Genomic DNA, 17,968 nt, shown 5'->3' with positions numbered 1-17,968 from the left:
AAAAACAGCATCCGTAACTCACTACTCTTGTGGGGATTGGAGATGAATTACTTGTCATTATTTGATTTCTGAGGCGGCCATCTTTGTTTCGTGCTAGTTTACCTCAGCCTCTATCTCATCGTAGAGGAACTGTTTCTTGAACTTGGTCAGAGCGTAGTAGCCACTGTCATTGTAGAGGTCCAGAGGGTACAACACATACCTGGGAGAAACAGTCAGGATGGCATCAGCAGGCACAAACACACACAGACTCAGCATGGACACAATGACAACAGAGAGACAACAAACACCATCTTTCTGTCACTTTCCATCACTTCCTCTTTCTCACCTGCACACACACACATACACACACACAGAGTGGTCTAAACAGGGTCTTACTCCATCATGGATGGCTCCTTGGTCTCCAGAATGTGATCTGTGAGAATCCAGGGCATGGACATCTCGATGGGGAACTGGATCCTGCGACCCATGGTCAACTCCAGGAAGAACTCTCTGAACCATAGCTGAGACAGGTCACAGCAGTGCTGCAGCGCCTCTGGAGGATGGGAAGGGAATAACATGACATTATTATACATTATTAGAGGAAACACTTTCTGAACCACATTTGAGACAGGAAACAACAGTGCTGCAGTGTCCCTTTTCACTCGGGGTCCCCCTTCCAGCATTGTGGAAATCCCCCCCAATTAGATTTCAGCGTGGGCATCGACCTTATGTAGTAACAGCAGTGCTGCACCACCTCTACAGGAGGTGAGGTGAATAACATGATATTATTACAGGAGGAGTTGTGAATAACATGATATTATTACAGGAGGGGTGGTGAATAACATGATATTATTACAGGAGGGGTGGTGAATAACATGATATTATTACAGGAGGAGAGGTGAATAACATGATATTATTACAGGAGGGGTGGTGAATAACATGATATTATTACAGGAGGGGTGGTGAATAACATGATATTATTACAGGAGGGGTGGTGAATAACATGATATTATTACAGGAGGGGTGGTGAATAACATGATATTATTACAGGAGGGTGGTGAATAACATGATATTATTACAGGAGGAGTGGTGAATAACATGATATTATTACAGGAGGGTGGTGAATAACATGATATTATTACAGGTGGGGTGGTGAATAACATGATATTATTACAGGAGGGGTGGTGAATAACATGATATTATTACAGGAGGAGGTGAATAACATGATATTATTACAGGAGGGTGGTGAATAACATGATATTATTACAGGAGGGGTGGTGAATAACATGATATTATTACAGGAGGGGTGGTGAATAACATGATATTATTACAGGAGGGGTGGTGAATAACATGATATTATTACAGGAGGGTGGTGAATAACATGATATTATTACAGGAGGGGTGGTGAATAACATGATATTATTACAGGAGGGGTGGTGAATAACATGATATTATTACAGGAGGGGGTGAATAACATGATATTATTACAGGAGGGGTGGTGAATAACATGATATTATTACAGGAGTGTGGTGAATAACATGATATTATTACAGGAGGGTGGTGAATAACATGATATTATTACAGGAGGGGTGGTGAATAAATAACATGATATTATTACAGGAGGGGTGGTGAATATTATTACAGGAGGGGTGGTGAATAACATGATATTATTACAGGAGGGGTGGTGAATAACATGATATTATTACAGGAGGTGAATAACATGATATTATTGGTGAATAACATGATATTATTACAGGAGGGGTGGTGAATAACATGATATTATTACAGGAGGAGAGGTGAATAACATGATATTATTACAGGAGAGGTGAATAACATGATATTATTACAGGAGGGGTGAATAACATGATATTATTACAGGAGGGTGGTGAATAACATGATATTATTACAGGAGGGGTGTGAATAACATGAATAACATGATATTATTACAGGAGGGGTGGTGAATAACATGATATTATTACAGGAGGGGTGGTGAATAACATGATATTATTACAGGAGGGGTGGTGAATAACATGATATTATTACAGGAGGGGAGGAAAGAAAAAAGTACAAGATGAGGATTGATCATGACCTTGAGGGTGGTAGTGTAATAAAGTGTCACATCCTGATCTGTTTCACCTGTTCTTGTGATTGTCTCCACCCCCCTCCAGGTGTTGCCCATCTTCCCCATTATCTACCCCATTATCTACCCCATTATCTTCCCCATTATCTACCCCATTATCTACCCCATTATCTTCCCCATTATCCTCCCCATTATCCGCTGTGCATTTATACCGGTGTTCTTCCCCATTATCTTCCCCATTATCCGCTGTGCATTTATACCGGTGTTCTGTTTGTCTGTTGCCAGTTTGACTCGTCAAGCATACCAGCGTGTTTGTCCTACTCCTGTTTTCTTGAGCACATGTTTTCTAGTTATCCCGGTTTTGATCATTCGTTCTGTACACTTTGACACGGCCCTGGATTACTGACCTCTGCCAGCCCTGACCCCGAGCCTGTCGTTATGTAACCTTTGACACGGCCCTGGATTACTGACCTCTGCCTGCCCTGACCCGAGCCTGTCGTTATGTAACCTTTGACACGGCCCTGGATTACTGACCTCTGCCTGCCCTGCGAGCCTGGATTAACCTTTGACACGGCCCTGGATTCTGCCTGCCTGCCCTGACCCCGAGCCTGTCGTTATGTAACCTTTGACACGGCCCTGGATTACTGACCTCTGCCTGCCCTGACCCCGAGCCTGTCGTTATGTAACCTTTGACACGGCCCTGGATTACTGACCTCTGCCTGCCCTGACCCCGAGCCTGTCGTTATGTAACCTTTGACACGGCCCTGGATTACTGACCTCTGCCTGCCCTGACTCTGAGCCTGGATTACTGACCTCTGCCTGCCCTTGACCTAACCTTTACGGCCCTGGTTCTGCCTGCCCTTGACCCGCCTTTTATAATAAACATGTTATTCTTACTGTCTGCATATGGGTCTTATCCTGAGGCCTGATAGGAAAGCATGTGTGTGTGTGTGTGTGTGTGTACATACCGCTGAAGTTGAGCAGGTGTGTGAAGAAGAAGGAGTGTTTGTGGAAGTCTTCTATAGCCAGTACTATGGGTCCATCCAGACTGCTGCGTAGAGTCTTCTTAGAACCACTCTTATCAGCTATCAATGACTCCAGCATGGTACGAACCATGTACAGCTAGCGAGGCAGGGAGAGAGAGAAAAAACTAAATAATACTATTCTTACCATTTCCCTTCAAAGTCCCTGTACTTGATCCTGCCCCTACAACCTGCCTCTATCCCTAACCAACATCTGTCTCTTCCATCCCCTGTTCCTAAATCCCCTAGCCCTCTGTTATCCTTCTCTCTCTCCCCCTGGTGTACCTGTGTGCTCGAGGGTCCCACAGCTCTGCGGGGCACCTTGATGTCGAACCCTCCCTTGGGGTCCTTCTCCCCCCTGAGACAGGGGTCATTGGGAGGCTCCCGAGCCCCCTCCCAGTCACAGATGGTCTTACGGATTGCCTGCAGGACACTAGAGAGAGACCAAGGGTTATCAGAGAATCAGCATTAAAGGAAATGACCATCTGACGTAACCCAAATGGAACACTATTCCCTATGTAGTGCCCATGGGGTTAGGGTGCCATTTAGGACAGACTAGCTAACTACAGAAGGTCCATGGTTATTCTGTCTCAGCAAACAGTGAGAATTGTGCCATATGCACACATGAGCCTTTGAGGGGACTTGAACCTTTTTTTCAAGGTGTTTTTTTAATTTATCAAGACCACCTAGAAAACAAGATGTTACAGAACATCTTTTTATCTTGCCTGAAATGTGTTACTAGTTGAACAGGAATGAGTGCAGCCAGTATGGTACCTGATGAGAACGTTCTTCTTCTTGCGTACGGCCTGACGTAGAGGCTCTCTGAGGGTCATCTGGGCAAAGTCCTGCAGGGCTGCATAGATGGTGTTCCTTATGGCCTGGTTGAATACGCTCTCCATACGACCCATCAACACCTACAACACAGATACCCTCATTATCACCACGTCCATAATAATATACAAAACAAATACAAATATCACCACCACCACCTCCATCACCCCCTCCACCATCACCCCCTCCACCACCACCCCCTCCACCAACCCCACCCCTCCACCTCCTCAACCACCCCCTCCACCACCACCACAACCACCCCTCCACCACCACTTCCATAATATCCCCAAAAATACCAAATAGCACCATCACCACCACCCCCTCCACAACCACACCCAGTTCCTCCACATCCATCACCCCTCCATCACAACCACTACCACCATCACAACCCCACCACCATCACAACCACCACCATCATCACCACCACCACAAAATACCAAATACCTCAATCATCATCACTACCACCACCACCTCCATCATCATCATCATCATCACCACCACCACCATCATCATCATCACTACCACCTCCATCATCATCACCACCACCACCTCCATCATCATCATCATCACCACCACCACCTCCATCATCATCATCATCACCACCACCACCTCCATCATCATCATCATCACCACCACCTCCATCATCATCACTACCACCTCCATCATCACCACCACCTCCATCATCATCACCACCACCACCTCCATTACCTCCACCATCATCACCACCACCTCCATTACCTCCACCATCATCATCATCACCATCACCACCACCACCACCTCCACCATCAACACCACCACCTCCATTACCTCCACATCATCACCACCACCACCACCACCTCATTCACCATCACCACCACCACCTCATTCACCACCACCCCCATCATCACCACCACCACCACCACCTCATTCACCATCATCTCCATCATCACCACCACCCCCATCATCACCACCACCACCACCTCATTCACCATCACCTCCATCATAATCACCACCATCATAATCACCACCATCATCACCACCACCATCATCACCACCACCTCATTCACCATCACCTCCACCACCTCCACCATCATCATCATCACCACCTCCACCACCATTATCACCACCACCTCCATAATCATCACCACCATCACCATCTCATTCACCATCATCACCCCCACCACCACCTCCATGACCTCCATCATTATCAGCACCATCATCATCACCACCACCAATGTAACCACATTTCAACCAAGATGCACGGTGGTGAAATGCTGCTATGTTACTATTCTGTAAGTGTCCCAACGATGTCATGACAAAGCTCTCTTGTAGGTACAGTGTGTGTTTCTGACCTGCAGTCCCTTGATCATGGCAATGACCTCGACCAGGGCAAACTTCTCCTCTGAGGTGTAGTTGTAACGTGTAGCTCTCTCATACTCCTCTGCTGTGCCAGGACAGTCCTTGTTACAGAACTTATCTGTCGGGTGGACCAACTTCCACGAGTACTGAGAGAGAGAATATGGTGTCAGAGTAAACTGAAAATCACAGGACCTGGTAAAAATACAATGACTTATTCATTTAAATAATTATATTTTTATGGGACCAAGAACGGACTACACACTGCCCCTTCTTTGGCACACACACACACACACACACACACCTACTCACCACTTCCATGACGTGTGTGCTCCACTTGGACAGCAGCTGTAACCCTCTGAGTGCCAGGTCAAACAGTTCCCTGTACTCCTCATCTGATTTCTGACTGTCCAGGCCTGACCCGGTCACTACCTCACTGTTACTGTAGCGAGCCAGCTCAGAGATGAACCGGATGTGGTCATCACGAATCTGAACCATCTGCTCACACAGGTTGTACTGGGGAGAGATGGAGCTCTGGGTACACGTCCACCTGTAGGAGGGAGGTTAGAGGTCAGGGTTCACACAGGTTGTACTGGGGAGAGATGGAGCTCTGGGTACACGTCCACCTGTAGGAGAGAGGTTAGAGGTCAGGGTTCACACCCAGGTTGTACTGGTGGAGGTGAAGCTCTGGGTACAGAGAGAGAGTCAGGGGTTGGGGGGGGTCAAACTCATTCCATGGAGGGCCGAGTGTATGCTGTTTTTTTTTTTCCTTTAAATTTGTGTCCAATTAAGACCTAAACAACCGGGTAAGCGAATTTCTTACTAATCAGTGACCTTATTTCATCAGTCAAGTACAAGGGAGGAGTGAAAACCTGCAGACACTCGGCCCTCCGTGGAATGAGTTTGACACCTGTGGGTTAGGAGCTGGGGTTCGGGACTTGTTAGAGGTCTGAATTTATGAGTTTAAAGATGGCTGATGTTCTTACTTGGACTTGTTCTCCTCGTAGTGGGCGCTGGTCTCTATGTAACGTGATAGTTCTATCTGCATGTCTCCAAACAGAGGCACCACCTGCAGCTGAGGCATCAAACAAGACACAGACAGAGAGAGGGCTTCAGTCAGGAAGGAATCAAACAAGACACACACAGAAAAGGGGTTTCAGTCCGGAGGAGGGTGATCAAAGAATATCACGATGTGAAAGTACAGACAGAGCCACAATGAAAAGTTATATGGCAGTTTTGGTGTGGAGCACACACACACACACACACACACTGACCTTGAAGAATTTGTCGATCTTTCCCAGGTTGATCCTCTTCTTGGCGTCTAGTTTGTAGATGTTACTGACGTTACCGTCCATCAGATAGAGACCAAAACCCATCACCTGACACACACAGACACACACACACATACACACAGTGATATTATACAAAGCTGGATCAATGATATTTGACGGACATTCAGATATAACTCTACATATTCTGAACACTACTGGAAGCTACAGTTGAGGACCGCTAAGCAAGAGTAAGGAGGCTATTAGCATTTTAAGATCCAGACAGAGAAAGGTATCTAGAGAAAGGCAGGTAGTTACGATCCAGACAGAGACAGGTATCTAGAGAAAGGCAGGTAGTTAAGATCCAGACAGAGACAGGTATCTAGAGAAAGGCAGGTAAGACAGAGACAGGTATCTAGAGAAAGGCAGGTAAGACAGAGACAGGTATCTAGAGAAAGGCAGGTAAGACAGAGACAGGTATCTAGAGAAAGGCAGGTAGTTAAGATCCAGACAGAGACAGGTATCTAGAGAAAGGCAGGTAGTTAAGATCCAGACAGAGACAGGTATCTAGAGAAAGGCAGGTAGTTAAGATCCAGACAGAGACAGGTATCTAGAGAAAGGCAGGTAGTTAAGATCCAGACAGAGACAGGTATCTAGAGAAAGGCAGGTAGTTAAGATCCAGACAGAGACAGGTATCTAGAGAAAGGCAGGTAGTTAAGATCCAGACAGAGACAGGTATCTAGAGAAAGGCAGGTAGTTAAGATCCAGACAGAGACAGGTATCTAGAGAAAGGCAGGTAAGACAGAGACAGGTATCTAGAGAAAGGCAGGTAGTTAAGATCCAGACAGAGACAGGTATCTAGAAAAAGGCAGGTAGTTAAGATCCAGACAGAGACAGGTATCTAGAGAACGGCAGGTAAGACTGAGACAGGTATCTAGAGAAAGGCAGGTAGTTAAGATCCAGACAGAGAAAGGTATCTAGAGAAAGGCAGGTAGTTAAGATCCAGACAGAGACAGGTATCTAGAGAATGGCAGGTTGTTAAGATCCAGACAGAGACAGGTATCTAGAGAAAGGCAGGTAGTTAAGATCCAGACAGAGACAGGTATCTAGAGAAAGGCAGGTAGTTAAGATCCAGACAGAGACAGGTATCTAGAGAAAGGCAGGTAGTTAAGATCCAGACAGAGACAGGTATCTAGAGAAAGGCAGGTAGTTTAAGAGGTATCTAGAGAAAGGCAGACAGAGACAGGTATCTAGAGAAAGGCAGGTAGTTAAGATCCAGACAGAGACAGGTATCTAGAGAAAGGCAGGTAGTTAAGATCCAGACAGAGACAGGTATCTAGAGAAAGGCAGGTAGTTAAGATCCAGACAGAGACAGGTATCTAGAGAAAGGCAGGTAGTTAAGATCCAGACAGAGACAGGTATCTAGAGAAAGGCAGGTAAGACAGAGACAGGTATCTAGAGAAAGGCAGGTAGTTAAGATCCAGACAGAGACAGGTATCTAGAGAAAGGCAGGTTAAGACAGACAGAGACAGGTATCTAGAGAAAGGCAGGTAGTTAAGATCCAGACAGAGACAGGTATCTAGAAAAAGGCAGGTAGTTAAGATCCAGACAGAGACAGGTATCTAGAGAACGGCAGGTAAGACTGAGACAGGTATCTAGAGAAAGGCAGGTAGTTAAGATCCAGACAGAGACAGGTATCTAGAGAAAGGCAGGTAGTTAAGATCCAGACAGAGACAGGTATCTAGAGAATGGCAGGTAGTTAAGATCCAGACAGAGACAGGTATCTAGAGAATGGCAGGTAGTTAAGATCCAGACAGAGACAGGTATCTAGAGAAAGGCAGGTAGTTAAGATCCAGACAGAGACAGGTATCTAGAGAAAGGCAGGTAGTTAAGATCCAGACAGAGACAGGTATCTAGAGAAAGGCAGGTAGTTAAGATCCAGACAGAGACAGGTATCTAGAGAAAGGCAGGTAGTTAAGATCCAGACAGAGACAGGTATCTAGAGAAAGGCAGGTAGTTAAGATCCAGACAGAGACAGGTATCTAGAGAAAGGCAGGTAGTTAAGATCCAGACAGAGACAGGTATCTAGAGAAAGGCAGGTAGTTAAGATCCAGACAGAGACAGGTATCTAGAGAAAGGCAGGTAGTTAAGATCCAGACAGAGACAGGTATCTAGAGAAAGGCAGGTAGTTAAGATCCAGACAGAGACAGGTATCTAGAGAATGGCAGGTTGTTAAGATCCAGACAGAGACAGGTATCTAGAGAAAGGCAGGTAGTTAAGATCCAGACAGAGACAGGTATCTAGAGAAAGGCAGGTAGTTAAGATCCAGACAGAGACAGGTATCTAGAGAAAGGCAGGTAGTTAAGATCCAGACAGAGACAGGTATCTAGAGAAAGGCAGGTAAGACAGAGACAGGTATCTAGAGAAAGGCAGGTAGTTAAGATCCAGACAGAGACAGGTATCTAGAGAAAGGCAGGTAAGACAGAGACAGGTATCTAGAGAAAGGCAGGTAGTTAAGATCCAGACAGAGACAGGTATCTAGAGAAAGGCAGGTAAGACAGAGACAGGTATCTAGAGAAAGGCAGGTAAGACAGAGACAGGTATCTAGAGAAAGGCAGGTAAGACAGAGACAGGTATCTAGAGAAAGGCAGGTAAGACAGAGACAGGTATCTAGAGAAAGGCAGGTAAGACAGAGACAGGTATCTAGAGAAAGGCAGGTAAGACAGAGACAGGTATCTAGAGAAAGGCAGGTAAGACAGAGACAGGTATCTAGAGAAAGGCAGGTAGTTAAGATCCAGACAGAGACAGGTATCTAGAGAAAGGCAGGTAGTTAAGATCCAGACAGAGACAGGTATCTAGAGAAAGGACAGAGACAGGTATCAGGTAGTTAAGATCCAGACAGAGACAGGTATCTAGAGAAAGGCAGGTAGTTAAGATCCAGACAGAGACAGGTATCTAGAGAATGGCAGGTAGTTAAGATCCAGACAGAGACAGGTATCTAGAGAAAGGCAGGTAGTTAAGATCCAGACAGAGACAGGTATCTAGAGAAAGGCAGGTAGTTAAGATCCAGACAGAGACAGGTATCTAGAGAAAGGCAGGTAGTTAAGATCCAGACAGAGACAGGTATCTAGAGAATGGCAGGTAGTTAAGATCCAGACAGAGACAGGTATCTAGAGAAAGGCAGGTAGTTAAGATCCAGACAGAGACAGGTATCTAGAGAAAGGCAGGTAGTTAAGATCCAGACAGAGACAGGTATCTAGAAAAAGGCAGGTAGTTAAGATCCAGACAGAGACAGGTATCTAGAGAACGGCAGGTAAGACTGAGACAGGTATCTAGAGAAAGGCAGGTAGTTAAGATCCAGACAGAGAAAGGTATCTAGAGAAAGGCAGGTAGTTAAGATCCAGACAGAGACAGGTATCTAGAGAATGGCAGGTAGTTAAGATCCAGACAGAGACAGGTATCTAGAGAATGGCAGGTTGTTAAGATCCAGACAGAGACAGGTATCTAGAGAAAGGCAGGTAGTTAAGATCCAGACAGAGACAGGTATCTAGAGAAAGGCAGGTAGTTAAGATCCAGACAGAGACAGGTATCTAGAGAAAGGCAGGTAGTTAAGATCCAGACAGAGACAGGTATCTAGAGAAAGGCAGGTAGTTAAGATCCAGACAGAGACAGGTATCTAGAGAAAGGCAGGTAGTTAAGATCCAGACAGAGACAGGTATCTAGAGAAAGGCAGGTAGTCCAGACAGAGACAGGTAGAGAGGCCAGACAGAGACAGGTATCTAGAGAAAGGCAGGTAGTTAAGATCCAGACAGAGACAGGTATCTAGAGAAAGGCAGGTAGTTAAGATCCAGACAGAGACAGGTATCTAGAGAAAGGCAGGTAGTTAAGATCCAGACAGAGACAGGTATCTAGAGAAGGCAGGTAGTTAAGATCCAGACAGAGACAGGTATCTAGAGAATGGCAGGTTGTTAAGATCCAGACAGAGACAGGTATCTAGAGAATGGCAGGTAGTTAAGATCCAGACAGAGACAGGTATCTAGAGAAAGGCAGGTAGTTAAGATCCAGACAGAGACAGGTATCTAGAGAAAGGCAGGTAGTTAAGATCCAGACAGAGACAGGTATCTAGAGAAAGGCAGGTAGTTAAGATCCAGACAGAGACAGGTATCTAGAGAAAGGCAGGTAGTTAAGATCCAGACAGAGACAGGTATCTAGAGAAAGGCAGGTAGTTAAGATCCAGACAGAGACAGGTATCTAGAGAAAGGCAGGTAGTTAAGATCCAGACAGAGACAGGTATCTAGAGAAAGGCAGGTAGTTAAGATCCAGACAGAGACAGGTATCTAGAGAATGGCAGGTTGTTAAGATCCAGACAGAGACAGGTATCTAGAGAAAGGCAGGTAGTTAAGATCCAGACAGAGACAGGTATCTAGAGAAAGGCAGGTAGTTAAGATCCAGACAGAGACAGGTATCTAGAGAAAGGCAGGTAGTTAAGACAGGTATCCAGACAGAGACAGGTATCTAGGAGAGAAGGACAGGTAAGAAAGGAAGGTAGTTAAGATCCAGACAGAGACAGGTATCTAGAGAAAGGCAGGTAGTTAAGATCCAGACAGAGACAGGTATCTAGAGAAAGGCAGGTAAGACAGAGACAGGTATCTAGAGAAAGGCAGGTAGTTAAGATCCAGACAGAGACAGGTATCTAGAGAAAGGCAGGTAGTTAAGATCCAGACAGAGACAGGTATCTAGAGAAAGGCAGGTAAGACAGAGACAGGTATCTAGAGAAAGGCAGGTAGTTAAGATCCAGACAGAGACAGGTATCTAGAGAAAGGCAGGTAAGACAGAGACAGGTATCTAGAGAAAGGCAGGTAAGACAGAGACAGGTATCTAGAGAAAGGCAGGTAGTTAAGATCCAGACAGAGACAGGTATCTAGAGAAAGGCAGGGTAAGACAGAGACAGGTATCTAGAGAAAGGCAGGTAAGACAGAGACAGGTATCTAGAGAAAGGCAGGTAAGACAGAGACAGGGTATCTAGTATCTAGAGAAAGGCAGGTAAGACAGAGACAGGTATCTAGAGAAAGGCAGGTTAAGACAGAGACAGGTATCTAGAGAAAGGCAGGTAGTTAAGATCCAGACAGAGACAGGTATCTAGAGAAAGGCAGGTAGTTAAGATCCAGACAGAGACAGGTATCTAGAGAAAGGCAGGTAGTTAAGATCCAGACAGAGACAGGTATCTAGAGAATGGCAGGTAGTTAAGATCCAGACAGAGACAGGTATCTAGAGAAAGGCAGGTAGTTAAGATCCAGACAGAGACAGGTATCTAGAGAAAGGCAGGTAGTTAAGATCCAGACAGAGACAGGTATCTAGAGAAGGCAGGTAGTTAAGATCCAGACAGAGACAGGTATCTAGAGAAAGGCAGGTAGTTAAGATCCAGACAGAGACAGGTATCTAGAGAAAGGCAGGTAGTTAAGATCCAGACAGAGACAGGTATCTAGAGAAAGGCAGGTAGTTAAGATCCAGACAGAGACAGGTATCTAGAGAATGGCAGGTAGTTAAGATCCAGACAGAGACAGGTATCTAGAGAAAGGCAGGACAGGTTAAGATCCAGACAGAGACAGGTATCTAGAGAATGGCAGGTAGTTAAGATCCAGACAGAGACAGGTATCTAGAGAAAGGCAGGTAGTTAAGATCCAGACAGAGACAGGTATCTAGAGAAAGGCAGGTAGTTAAGATCCAGACAGAGACAGGTATCTAGAGAAAGGCAGGTAGTTAAGATCCAGACAGAGACAGGTATCTAGAGAAGGCAGGTAGTTAAGATCCAGACAGAGACAGGTATCTAGAGAAAGGCAGGTAGTTAAGATCCAGACAGAGACAGGTATCTAGAGAAAGAAAGGCAGGTAGTTAAGATCAGACAGAGACAGGTATCTAGAGAAAGGCAGGTAGTTAAGATCCAGACAGAGACAGGTATCTAGAGAAAGGCAGGTAAGACAGAGACAGGTATCTAGAGAAAGGCAGGTAGTTAAGATCCAGACAGAGACAGGTATCTAGAGAAAGGCAGGTAAGACAGAGACAGGTATCTAGAGAAAGGCAGGTAAGACAGAGACAGGTATCTAGAGAAAGGCAGGTAGTTAAGATCCAGACAGAGACAGGTATCTAGAGAAAGGCAGGTAGTTAAGATCCAGACAGAGACAGGTATCTAGAGAAAGGCAGGTAGTTAAGATCCAGACAGAGACAGGTATCTAGAGAAAGGCAGGTAGTTAAGATCCAGACAGAGACAGGTATCTAGAGAAAGGCAGGTAGTTAAGATCCAGACAGAGACAGGTATCTAGAGAAGGCAGGTAGTTAAGATCCAGACAGAGACAGGTATCTAGAGAAAGGCAGGTAGTTAAGATCCAGACAGAGACAGGTATCTAGAGAAAGGCAGGTAGTTAAGATCCAGACAGAGACAGGTATCTAGAGAAAGGCAGGTAGTTAAGATCCAGACAGAGACAGGTATCTAGAGAAAGGCAGGTAGTTAAGATCCAGACAGAGACAGGTATCTAGAGAAAGGCAGGTAGTTAAGATCCAGACAGAGACAGGTATCTAGAGAAGGCAGGTAGTTAAGATCCAGACAGAGACAGGTATCTAGAGAAAGGCAGGTAGTTAAGATCCAGACAGAGACAGGTATCTAGAGAAAGGCAGGTAGTTAAGATCAGACAGAGACAGGTATCTAGAGAAAGGCAGGTAGTTAAGATCCAGACAGAGACAGGTATCTAGAGAAAGGCAGGTAGTTAAGATCCAGACAGAGACAGGTATCTAGAGAAGGCAGGTAGTTAAGATCCAGACAGAGACAGGTATCTAGAGAAAGGCAGGTAGTTAAGATCCAGACAGAGACAGGTATCTAGAGAAAGGCAGGTAGTTAAGATCCAGACAGAGACAGGTATCTAGAGAAAGGCAGGTAGTTAAGATCAGACAGAGACAGGTATCTAGAGAAAGGCAGGTAGTTAAGATCCAGACAGAGACAGGTATCTAGAGAAAGGCAGGTAGTTAAGATCCAGACAGAGACAGGTATCTAGAGAAAGGCAGGTAGTTAAGATCCAGACAGAGACAGGTATCTAGAGAAAGGCAGGTAGTTAAGATCCAGACAGAGACAGGTATCTAGAGAAAGGCAGGTTAAGATCCAGACAGAGACAGGTATCTAGAGAAGGCAGGTAGTTAAGATCCAGACAGAGACAGGTATCTAGAGAAAGGCAGGTAGTTAAGATCTAGAGAAAGGCAGACAGAGACAGGTATCTAGAGAAAGGCAGGTAGTTAAGATCCAGACAGAGACAGGTATCTAGAGAAAGGCAGGTTAAGATCCAGACAGAGACAGGTATCTAGAGAAAGGCAGGTAGTTAAGATCCAGACAGAGACAGGTATCTAGAGAAAGAGAAAGGTATCAGAGAAAGGCAGGTTAAGATCCAGACAGAGACAGGTATCTAGAGAAAGGCAGGTAGTTAAGATCCAGACAGAGACAGGTATCTAGAGAAAGGCAGGTAGTTAAGATCCAGACAGAGACAGGTATCTAGAGAAAGGCAGGTAGTTAAGATCCAGACAGAGACAGGTATCTAGAAAGGCAGGTAGTTAAGATCAGACAGAGACAGGTATCTAGAGAAAGGCAGGTAGTTAAGATCCAGACAGAGACAGGTATCTAGAGAAAGGCAGGTAGTTAAGATCCAGACAGAGACAGGTATCTAGAGAAAGGCAGGTAGTTAAGATCCAGACAGAGACAGGTATCTAGAGAAAGGCAGGTAGTTAAGATCCAGACAGAGACAGGTATCTAGAGAATGGCAGGTAGTTAAGATCCAGACAGAGACAGGTATCTAGAGAAAGGCAGGTAGTTAAGATCCAGACAGAGACAGGTATCTAGAGAAAGGCAGGTAGTTAAGATCCAGACAGAGACAGGTATCTAGAGAAAGGCAGGTAAGATCCAGACAGAGACAGGTATCTAGAGAAAGGCAGGTAGTTAAGATCCAGACAGAGACAGGTATCTAGAGAAAGGCAGGTAGTTAAGATCCAGACAGAGACAGGTATCTAGAGAAAGGCAGGTAGTTAAGATCCAGACAGAGACAGGTATCTAGAGAAAGGCAGGTAGTTAAGATCCAGACAGAGACAGGTATCTAGAGAAAGGCAGGTAAGACAGAGACAGGTATCTAGAGAAAGGCAGGTAGTTAAGATCCAGACAGAGACAGGTATCTAGAGAAAGGCAGGTAAGACAGAGACAGGTATCTAGAGAAAGGCAGGTAGTTAAGATCCAGACAGAGACAGGTATCTAGAGAAAGGCAGGTAAGACAGAGACAGGTATCTAGAGAAAGGCAGGTAAGACAGAGACAGGTATCTAGAGAAAGGCAGGTAGTTAAGATCCAGACAGAGACAGGTATCTAGAGAAAGGCAGGTAAGACAGAGACAGGTATCTAGAGAAAGGCAGGTAAGACAGAGACAGGTATCTAGAGAAAGGCAGGTAAGACAGAGACAGGTATCTAGAGAAAGGCAGGTAAGACAGAGACAGGTATCTAGAGAAAGGCAGGTAAGACAGAGACAGGTATCTAGAGAAAGGCAGGTAAGACAGAGACAGGTATCTAGAGAAAGGCAGGTAAGACAGAGACAGGTATCTAGAGAAAGGCAGGTAAGACAGAGACAGGTATCTAGAGAAAGGCAGGTAAGACAGAGACAGGTATCTAGAGAAAGGCAGGTAAGACAGAGACAGGTATCTAGAGAAAGGCAGGTAGTTAAGATCCAGACAGAGACAGGTATCTAGAGAAAGGCAGGTAAGACAGAGACAGGTATCTAGAGAAAGGCAGGTAAGACAGAGACAGGTATCTAGAGAAAGGCAGGTAGTTAAGATCCAGACAGAGACAGGTATCTAGAGAAAGGCAGGTAGTTAAGATCCAGACAGAGACAGGTATCTAGAGAAAGGCAGGTAGTTAAGATCCAGACAGAGACAGGTATCTAGAGAATGGCAGGTAGTTAAGATCCAGACAGAGACAGGTATCTAGAGAAAGGCAGGTAGTTAAGATCCAGACAGAGACAGGTATCTAGAGAAAGGCAGGTAGTTAAGATCCAGACAGAGACAGGTATCTAGAGAAAGGCAGGTAGTTAAGATCCAGACAGAGACAGGTATCTAGAGAAAGGCAGGTAGTTAAGATCCAGACAGAGACAGGTATCTAGAGAAAGGCAGGTAGTTAAGATCCAGACAGAGACAGGTATCTAGAGAAAGGCAGGTAGTTAAGATCCAGACAGAGACAGGTATCTAGAGAAAGGCAGGTAGTTAAGATCCAGACAGAGACAGGTATCTAGAGAATGGCAGGTAGTTAAGATCCAGACAGAGACAGGTATCTAGAGAAAGGCAGGTAGTTAAGATCCAGACAGAGACAGGTATCTAGAGAAAGGCAGGTAGTTAAGATCCAGACAGAGACAGGTATCTAGAGAATGGCAGGTAGTTAAGATCCAGACAGAGACAGGTATCTAGAGAAAGGCAGGTAGTTAAGATCCAGACAGAGACAGGTATCTAGAGAAAGGAAGGTAGTTAAGATCCAGACAGAGACAGGTATCTAGAGAAATGCAGGTAAGACAGAGACAGGTATCTAGAGAAAGGCAGGTAAGACAGAGACAGGTATCTAGAGAAAGGCAGGTAGTTAAGATCCAGACAGAGACAGGTATCTAGAGAAATGCAGGTAAGACAGAGACAGGTATCTAGAGAAAGGCAGGTAGTTAAGATCCAGACAGAGACAGGTATCTAGAGAAAGGCAGGTAAGACAGAGACAGGTATCTAGAGAAAGGCAGGTAAGACAGAGACAGGTATCTAGAGAAAGGCAGGTAGTTAAGATCCAGACAGACAGGTATCTAGAGAAAGGCAGGTAGTTAAGATCCAGACAGAGACAGGTATCTAGAGAAAGGCAGGTAGTTAAGATCCAGACAGAGACAGGTATCTAGAGAATGGCAGGTAAGACAGAGACAGGTATCTAGAGAAAGGCAGGTAGTTAAGATCCAGACAGAGACAGGTATCTAGAGAAAGGCAGGTAGTTAAGATCCAGACAGAGACAGGTATCTAGAGAATGGCAGGTAAGACAGAGACAGGTATCTAGAGAAAGGCAGGTAAGACAGAGACAGGTATCTAGAGAAAGGCAGGTAAGACAGAGACAGGTATCTAGAGAAAGGCAGGTAAGACAGAGACAGGTATCTAGAGAAAGGCAGGTAGTTAAGATCCAAACAGAGACAGGTATCTAGAGAAAGGCAGGTAGTTAAGATCCAGACAGAGACAGGTATCTAGAGAAAGGCAGGTAGTTAAGATCCAGACAGAGACAGGTATCTAGAGAATGGCAGGTAGTTAAGATCCAGACAGAGACAGGTATCTAGAGAAAGGCAGGTAGTTAAGATCCAGACAGAGACAGGTATCTAGAGAAAGGCAGGTAGTTAAGATCCAGACAGAGACAGGTATCTAGAGAAAGGCAGGTAGTTAAGATCCAGACAGAGACAGGTATCTAGAGAAAGGCAGGTAGTTAAGATCCAGACAGAGACAGGTATCAGATCCAGACAGAGACAGGTATCTAGAGAAAGGCAGGTAGTTAAGATCCAGACAGAGACAGGTATCTAGAGAAAGGCAGGTAAGACAGAGACAGGTATCTAGAGAAGGCAGAGACAGGTATCTAGAGAAAGGCAGTAAGACAGAGACAGGTATCTAGAGAAAGGCAGGTAGTTAAGATCCAGACAGAGACAGGTATCTAGAGAAAGGCAGGTAGTTCAGATCCAGACAGAGACAGGTATCTAGAGAAATGCAGGTAAGACAGAGACAGGTATCTAGAGAAAGGCAGGTAGTTAAGATCCAGACAGAGACAGGTATCTAGAGAAATGCAGGTAAGACAGAGACAGGTATCTAGAGAAAGGCAGGTAAGACAGAGACAGGTATCTAGAGAAAGGCAGGTAAGACAGAGACAGGTATCTAGAGAAAGGCAGGTAGTTAAGATCCAGACAGAGACAGGTATCTAGAGAAAGGCAGGTAGTTAAGATCCAGACAGAGACAGGTATCTAGAGAAATGCAGGTAAGACAGAGACAGGTATCTAGAGAAATGCAGGTAAGACAGAGACAGGTATCTAGAGAAATGCAGGTAAGACAGAGACAGGTATCTAGAGAAAGGCAGGTATCTAGAGACAGGTATCTAGAGAAAGGCAGGTAAGACAGAGACAGGTATCTAGAGAAAGGCAGGTAGTTAAGATCCAGACAGAGACAGGTATCTAGAGAAAGGCAGGTAGTTAAGATCCAGACAGAGACAGGTATCTAGAGAAAGGCAGGTAGTTAAGATCCAGACAGAGACAGGTATCTAGAGAAATGCAGGTAAGACAGAGACAGGTATCTAGAGAAAGGCAGGTAGTTAAGATCCAGACAGAGACAGGTATCTAGAGAAAGGCAGTTAAGACAGACAGAGACAGGTATCTAGAGAAAGGCA

At 45.2% G+C, this 17,968-nt stretch overlaps 1 protein-coding gene across 1 annotated transcript in view; it reads right to left on the bottom strand.

The window, feature by feature from the left end:
* LOC115130961 (cytoplasmic FMR1-interacting protein 2) overlaps nucleotides 1-17,968 on the bottom strand; it is a 54,130-nt gene that overhangs the window by 10,046 nt on the left and 26,116 nt on the right. The window contains exons 9-17 of the mRNA XM_065019864.1: nucleotides 6,522-6,626; nucleotides 6,234-6,322; nucleotides 5,560-5,797; nucleotides 5,244-5,396; nucleotides 3,856-3,995; nucleotides 3,367-3,514; nucleotides 3,028-3,181; nucleotides 376-532; nucleotides 103-199 (exon numbers count right to left, since the gene is read on the bottom strand). Coding sequence (XP_064875936.1) covers nucleotides 103-199; nucleotides 376-532; nucleotides 3,028-3,181; nucleotides 3,367-3,514; nucleotides 3,856-3,995; nucleotides 5,244-5,396; nucleotides 5,560-5,797; nucleotides 6,234-6,322; nucleotides 6,522-6,626 — 1,281 coding nt within the window. The remainder of the gene's footprint in view (nucleotides 1-102; nucleotides 200-375; nucleotides 533-3,027; nucleotides 3,182-3,366; nucleotides 3,515-3,855; nucleotides 3,996-5,243; nucleotides 5,397-5,559; nucleotides 5,798-6,233; nucleotides 6,323-6,521; nucleotides 6,627-17,968) is intronic.

The sequence above is a fragment of the Oncorhynchus nerka genome, linkage group LG6 (assembly GCF_034236695.1).
Source record: "Oncorhynchus nerka isolate Pitt River linkage group LG6, Oner_Uvic_2.0, whole genome shotgun sequence".
Lineage (NCBI taxonomy): Eukaryota > Metazoa > Chordata > Actinopteri > Salmoniformes > Salmonidae > Oncorhynchus > Oncorhynchus nerka.
Note: the sequence above shows the minus strand (reverse complement) of the source record. Positions and strands in the feature narration are given on the sequence as shown.